Here is a 7,490-nt window from a genome sequence, read left to right on the forward strand (position 1 = left end):
AGCTTAACATGTGGATTTATGTGGGTGAGCAAGGTGAATTGCTGAATTTCAATTGCATAATGTAATTTACAGATAACGTCCTGTTGTAGACCTTAAATGGCCCACAGCTCAGTCGTAAAGCATTGTAACCAAGGAAGCTCCTTGGTTCTACTCCAAACAGTAGCACTTTAATATTTTCCAACTGAGTGCCTGATCCATTATCAATAACTACATCTTTTCATTCATTTACAGTGTCTTTCACTACAATTTGCGAGGATGACACATTGCGACAATTGACTAAACAGTTAAGTTATGCACGAAAACATGCATTGTGTCACAAGCTTAAATTGTTGTCATCGCAAACAACCTTCAGAAAAATGGAAAGCAGTTTTAACATCAAAATCCATTGTTGGAAGTGAACACTATCATTAAAACAACACTTTGACTAGTAAACAAGACTTTATACCTTTTAACAGGCGCTAAAGAAGTTGCCACAACGAGACGAGAAGTTGCTGTGCCGTAGGGGATATCGCTAATTCATTTCTTTTAATTTGAACATCTCTTAATGCCTGCTGCAGGCGATCTGTAAACAAAACAGTATTAGCGGAACAAAGTAACACCGCCCTGGAATTTGAGAAATGAAATGAAAAGTGCCAGTGATCATTGAAATTACTAAATAAGCTTAAATACCATGTGAAGCCATCTTTCAGATACCGACTTCATGCTCAAAAGATTGTATAGCCTTGAGGTAATTCCTAACACAGCAGGGAAGACCGTTAAAGTTTAGTGAGCAACGGAATTTTTCCTTTAAGTATAAAAACCAATAACTCTGGCGATTGGTTTAGGCCATGATAGTTGTTTTAAGCGAGGCAAAACCCCTTCCTAGGGAATTTGAGAGATGTTTTGCGCTTTCTCTTTTTTTTTTCGCGCTGACTTCTCCTGGATTGGGTTATTGTTGTACTTGCTGCGAAAAAGAAAACCAACATCTCTTAACTTTCTTTGCTATGGTAGGGGGGACTCACGTTATATATCTTAAGTAAGGTTGGGGCCTTTTCCTAGAAAAATGCAGGTGACATATTACTTTGACGCCTTTACCGCAAAAATATATGTCATGTTAGAATGTGTTAATTATTTGTTCCTATCTCAGTAATTTTAAGAATCTTATTTTTGTCAGATTTTTGTCATTGTAATTGCAGTGTCATAAGAAAACGATGCTCCTCCGTTTGGCCACTACGCATCGCTGCAGCCTGACTGAGGATAATTAAAGAGGACTTTTCATCACGTGAGACGTCTCAATTGGCAGATAGTTACAACAGGTTTGGCTGAGAGTTGCTCGCGATAGCAACGAAGCACTGATCTGACTCGGGGGGCTCATTTTTCAGGAAACAAAGAAAGTTTACGCACATTTACTGCCCTTGAAGAAGTTATTTTCCACTCTTTTCCCGAAAATTGCAACTACATATCGCTCCTTGTGATTCATGAACACTTTCAGGATATTATGTATAGGCTACGAGAGAGAAACCATAGAAAATCATTACTGAGTTATCCTATATTGAACTGAGTGGACACAATAATTCACAAACTGGAAAATAATTTAACGTCCTACTCCTTTGTTTAGCTAAATCAGATCTTCTCTTTTTTCTTAACGTTTCTATTCCTTACCATATAATTGGAATGATAATAATAATTTGTATTGTTATTTGCATTTGTTTTAGATCGTGTAACCATGTTGTTAGGCCGGGCAAGTCCGTCTCCGCGAGTAGCTTCACTTATTATTTATTTTGAAGACCAGCTTAAGATATTCTCTCAAATTTAAAATAAAATCCAATCGGAGTCGTTGCTTCAAACACAGTTAACAATCTTGGAAAAATTGTATTTACTGGTTTTTTCAAAGCATGTCAGGTTACAATACATACAATACATACTTAATTGACCGCTACCCATAGGGCTCGGGCTTTTCACAGCCAATGAAACACAACGAAACGACGGAACAGAACAACAACAACTGTTAAGAATCCCAACTGGCCGGAGGCAAACCAGTTGGCTATTTACAAGTGCGGCTGGGAAGTTGAACCGGGGACTACCAGGATCACATTCAACGAGTGGTCAGAACGGGTCTTGAACCCGGGGTCTCCCGATCTCAAGGCACGCGCTCTAACGCGCTCTAACCGCTGGGCCACACTGCCTCCTTTCCTTTACAGGAAACCACACAAACTCGACGCATCGAAGCGTAAGGGACCACAATGAAGCCAGTCTGTTTACTAGTCTTGCTCAGGCAGTAGGCTACAAGATTGTATGCCACTGACATCTGGGACCGCTGCAATGGTAATGCACAGTCAGAGTTCGTTTTGTTAACTATCGAAAAGTAAATTGATATGAAACTGCAGTTGTTTAAAATGTCAACATTTTTCTTTTTCCAAAAATCTTTTCCCAGCAGGCATATACCATTTGTTTTGTTAAGCTAATTAAGGACGGCGTGGATTTTATATAATTAAGCCTTTGGGCGGGCACTTTACTCTTTGAATCCCACAACCGGAATCTTGTCAGTTGAAACATGATGGCCAGTCTTTGACTCCCACGTGCACGTCTTTGGGCTTCAAGCGCCCAGAACATCGACGTCTGAATTGGAGGTATAGCTTTTCTTTACGATGATTTTATGCCCTAGTTATTAACCCGGTTTTTATAATGCAGTGGTCAACAATTTTTACGCACTCTGAAGGTCGTAGCGTCCGTTTCTTGCTCAGTTCAAGGTTTCGTGATACTCACTGAAACCGAATGCTCATTAAGTCGAGGATTTGTCGGAGGATATTTTGAGATAATAAAAAGAAACCTCATTCAATGATTAGCTAATGATTCAGACGGTGAGGCAAGGTGGTATCAGTGATATTCTGCGTCAGAGACTGGCGGCTTGCGCCAACTGAGCAAGCGATATAAAAGAGTGTTTTAACTTGTGCTTTAAGCATTGGTGACTGTGTATCACTCAGCAACTGTACGACATTAAAACCAAGATATTGTTTCCTTATTCTTGTGTCCTGTGTCAAAGTATGCTTTTGCACAAACTTCTTGTTTTCGTGATCAGCAAAAGTGTCCGTGTCAAACAACAAAACGTTTTCTTAAGCGATTAAATCAATTCCTTTTCTAAACAAGATTAATTAAAGACTAAGTGTTTGTCCTTCTGATTTTTTCTCACCTTACTCCTCGAGGCCATTTAAGATCCTTTGTTTGCCGATCAATCATTATGCAAATGAAAACTCGTTTTAATTCGATAAGAGGACGCAGCCTTTTAAAACAGATGATATCAACCGAAGGAAGTTGGGATTATCTTGATCAAGTATTAGTCAGTTATTCCTGCAAATACTTCATGTGGTTGGCGAGAAGAAGAATGTATTATAGGACGATTTGTGATTGTAAGAAAATTCTTTTCACAGCTGGAATTCCCAAGTCACTTCTTTCATTGCTAAATGCTTTTCTCTACTTGAGTTCTGAGCTTCAAAATACAAAAACGCTTATTTTGAAATGTTTACAAATTTGCAACACTTGAAAATTTCATAGCCAACGCTTTGCTTTGAATCAATCATCTCTTCTGGTCACGGACTCGCTGACCCACATCTTATTGCCGGAAGGAGTTAAGCAGATTTCAGTCGCGATATATCTGTACATCAAGCCCTTAATTATCATTGCTTCGGCGATCACTTCATTACCATTCACAGCTTCTCTGTTTTTGTCTGTTAGTTGCCCTAATGGAATGACCAGACGCTGGGACTAAAGCAGTATTTTATTGTCTTTTGGCAGTGCTCCTCATTTAATATGGACGATGCCAATTGCTTGTGGTTGTCACGGGAGCGCAAGAACTCCAGTTTATTTCACTTCACCTCCGGACACGAGGTTTTGCAGAGAGTCAGCGATGGAACGGCAAACCTTCTTCAAAATACAGTTTTCCCATTACCAGAAAAGGAGGCAAAAATCACTCCCTCTCCGAAACATGGAAGAAGAACCAGAAAGTTGTCTTTATTTTCATTTCATTTAAACTCAAAAGAGAAGGAAGATAAAGGAAAAACACGGCGCAATTCTCAACCGGCTACATTCATTAACCAGCCTTCACCCACAACTCTTTTACCGCCAATATTAGATATGTTGCCAAACACGGACAAAGCAGATAGTAATGGCTCTTTAAGCAGCTTAGCAAGTTCTCCCTCGAGCTCAAGAAAATGTTCTTCTGTAATGGGAGTCGTTGAAAGAGAAAATTTAGCGATTCAAGATATTATTCAAGAGACACTTAAGCTTCAGTTTGAAAATGTCACGGAATACAAACGAGACATCTGCGATCGCTTAGCAAAAAATGTCAGCCAACTTGTGAAGCGACGAGTAGAGGTGATGAAAGAAGCAATGAGACTTCCCTGTAAAATTGTATCTGTAGTGTACGTGGGTGCTATTAGAGACCACGGTATTGAAATTGTTAGTCAAGCTTCCTTAGAATCTGATAAGGATAACTTCACCGTTGCAAGTTACAGGAATGGTAAGGTATTTGCGGTGGGTGGTGTTATGGTTATAGCATTAGAAAAATAGCGATAGAAGAACACCCCTGTTAATATTCGAGCCTTTGGAACCTATGAAACGCTGGCACAGAAGTAGTGGAGTCAACCCGTGCTACATTTGTGAAATGGTTTTGTACGGCGCGCACTTTTAACAGCTGGCAGTGATATAATTATTGGTCGATTGCTTTTAACTTTCATTTTCAAGGTTCAGCTAAAGAATGATACAGAAAAAACATTGCTCATTTACTTAGAGCTGTTTCGTCGCCACGATCCTGTAGATCCTTTATATTTAGGTAAAAATACAAGCGAGAATAAGTGTTATTGCAATTTATGGAGTGCTAAGCTCTTTCCTGGAGGTGTCTCGGGTTCGGTACCTCAATCATTGGGACTATCCCGTGATTTTGGAGTGCTGTGTCGGTTGATTTTTGAGTGTAGAGAAATTAAGGGTGCGTTCGATTGACCGTATTCCGAAATAGGAATAAGTGGAATAGAAGTTAGAAATCCTTCGTTTTTGCGGAGATTCACATTAAAATTGTCAACACCCGCTAAAATGCTATTTTGAACACATCTTTATTATCCTTGTTGCTTCAAAACGCCAAACATACCATTTTAAATCATCACTGCACGTATTCTTATTCCGGAATAGGGTCAATCGAACGCACCCTAAGAAAACATTCGTTCGTTTCGTGCACGCGGAATTTACTTTGTCTGTCTGTTTTCGTTGTTGTACGAATATCTTTGTTTACACGTGATCAACATCTGGGAAGAATAGGAGCCTGGGACTGTCGGAAGTATTTTATTCGAGCCAAGAGAGTTACAAGCTCACTTTTTAAGAAAGTCTAGGAGAAAAAGGTACTACCAGACGTAATTTGATTTCCTGATTTCTCCCCTTTTGTCTTCTTTCGCCAGCTCATCTCCTGTGATGTAAGGGACTGGTCAAAAAGTATAGGTGGGGGTGGGCCGGAGCAATTGGAAATGTGGCAGATAAATCGATTAGCTTTTTCCAATATATTCCTCCACCTTTATATCGGCCCGTTCCTCTTTTTAGCTATTTTTAAAACTCGTTCCCAGTCCATTTTGGAGAAAATTAACTCACGATGGCTCCACTTTGGCGCATTCACCAATCAAAATCGTGATCCAGGGTCACTTGAAGACTTGAACATAATTTTGGCGACCAAATTGTGCAAATTTGATAAATAAATAAATCACTAAAAGCTTGACATGTAAATATGACCCTTTATTAGATCCGTTTAGAAATCCCTGGTGATTCTTGCAATCTGATTGGGCTTTCAGCAGTGCGATTTAGGCCCTCCTGGCCCTCCACAGACTAGGGATTTAGTTGTCGACAACTATTTGTTATCGACATCTAAATAAGTCCGATAAAGGCATTCCACGCACTGGCGCTCAAATACTGATTTAGCAACCGATACGCAGGGAGGTTGGGCACCAAGAGCTTACTACGCATGCTCACGTGTTCGTGCATTCAAAGGAGAAAAGCGGCAAAAGAGAACACCGATTTAACGACGCAGAAAAATGTGATTTGGTTGATTTAATATGCAAAGAAACTACTGATGCAGATGGGGATCAAGATGAGCCTGTTTTGGTAAAACTTAGGTCAAAAACATATCTAACGGGGAAAGCCGCTGACACAATAGCGCGGAGATCTAAAAGTAGTCGACAGCTAAAACAAAAGTTTTCACACACTCAAAAACGCCAAAAAATGAGGCCGTCGACAACTAAGCAGTTTCCCTTTTCGAAAACGGAAACTGCTTAGTTGTCCACAACTAATAGTTTGGGGTTTCAGTGTCGACATCTTGCGCCACAGACTAGGTTTTTTAGTTGTCGATCACAAATAATTGTCGACAACTAAATCCCTAGTCTGTGGAGGGCCTAATTCCCAAATCGCACGATTTTTTGCTCTTAATCCCACCATTTCCCCAGCCAATGAGAAAGTAACACTAAAACAAAACAAACAATCAGATTTCGAGGCTTGCTTAAGGTAACCAATTAAATTGCAGGAAAATGAAAGACAAAGAAAGCCTTGGTGTGGCGAATTTTTTGTTTCCAAATGGATCAATGAAATATTGGTACTGACTAAAATCCTAACTAAAATTTAACTTCGTGTCGTGCAATTTTGGTCTGAAATCATACTTGTGATTTCAAATCGAACTCGCGCTGCGCGCTCGTTCGATTTTCAAATCACACGTATGATTTCAGACCAAATTGCACTCCTCTCTGTTCAATTACCATTATTAATCAGGGCTTACAATGGCAGTTTATTTCAAGGTGATGGGACCATTGTAAGTCAGAAATAAAAAACAATGCTCATGCAAATTTTGGAGGGACAAACAAAGAATATTATGGTATTTTCGAAAAGTGGCCTTAGCCCAATTTTGATATATTACAATTCAGTCCCAAACCAGGAGCCTTGCCCAAACACAAAGCCATCATCTCGAGACTCCGGGAACTAACTTCCTACGTTATGAAGGCGCTGTTGCACGAAACATGTCATAGTGTAACCGGTTTAATTTTACACGGTGCGATTTGTCGGCGGGTGTCACAGCGAATTTTGACACCCCGCGGACTTGGACCCATTGGTCCAAATCCGATGGCGGATTAAAACGTGTAAAACCTGTAAAACGTGTATTTTTTTCCGCAAAAGATCTTCCTGTTGTCCTTTTAGTATCCGCCATTTTGAACGCTTCAATTTTTAAAATACTTATGCGCATTCCCCGCACGCATGCACGCATACCCTTTGATTGACATGGCTGTTCCTCTCGGAGTGTCGGCCCGACTTCAAAAAATCTGTCGCAGTGCAAAAGATTTTTTGAATCGGAACGATTTTCATTTCTATGAATCGTTCGTTCATCGGCTGTCAAAATACCCTATCGCTCCGCTGCCGTCGGGCCGACAAATCGTACCGTGTAAACCGCCCTTCATATTTATTTCCCAGAGCCTCGAGATGACACCTTTGTA

The 7,490-nt window shown here is 40.1% G+C and overlaps 2 protein-coding genes across 9 annotated transcripts in view; one reads left to right on the plus strand and one right to left on the minus strand.

The window, feature by feature from the left end:
* The window catches only part of LOC138004547 (translation machinery-associated protein 16-like), a 16,687-nt gene extending 13,485 nt beyond the window's left edge, over positions 1 to 3,202 (minus strand). The window contains exon 1 of the mRNA XM_068851098.1: positions 3,170 to 3,202. Within this exon, the coding sequence (XP_068707199.1) occupies positions 3,170 to 3,187 (18 nt within the window). The 5' untranslated portion in view covers positions 3,188 to 3,202. The remainder of the gene's footprint in view (positions 1 to 3,169) is intronic.
* LOC138004545 (uncharacterized) overlaps positions 1 to 7,490 on the plus strand; it is a 7,724-nt gene extending 234 nt beyond the window's left edge. Inside the window, exons 2-5 of one of the 8 annotated variants that reach the window (XM_068851088.1) lie at positions 232 to 283; positions 1,176 to 1,295; positions 2,181 to 2,304; positions 3,772 to 7,490. In XM_068851088.1, the coding sequence (XP_068707189.1) occupies positions 2,275 to 2,304; positions 3,772 to 4,545 (804 nt within the window). In that variant the 5' untranslated portion in view covers positions 232 to 283; positions 1,176 to 1,295; positions 2,181 to 2,274 and the 3' untranslated portion in view covers positions 4,546 to 7,490. Of the gene's footprint in view, positions 1 to 231; positions 284 to 462; positions 1,296 to 2,180; positions 2,305 to 2,346; positions 2,610 to 3,273; positions 3,387 to 3,711 lie in introns of those variants that run through there. The other 7 variants (XM_068851090.1, XM_068851089.1, XM_068851091.1 and 4 more) reach the window with 7 other exon arrangements.

The sequence above is a fragment of the Montipora foliosa genome, chromosome 5 (genome assembly GCF_036669935.1).
Source record: "Montipora foliosa isolate CH-2021 chromosome 5, ASM3666993v2, whole genome shotgun sequence".
NCBI lineage: Eukaryota > Metazoa > Cnidaria > Anthozoa > Scleractinia > Acroporidae > Montipora > Montipora foliosa.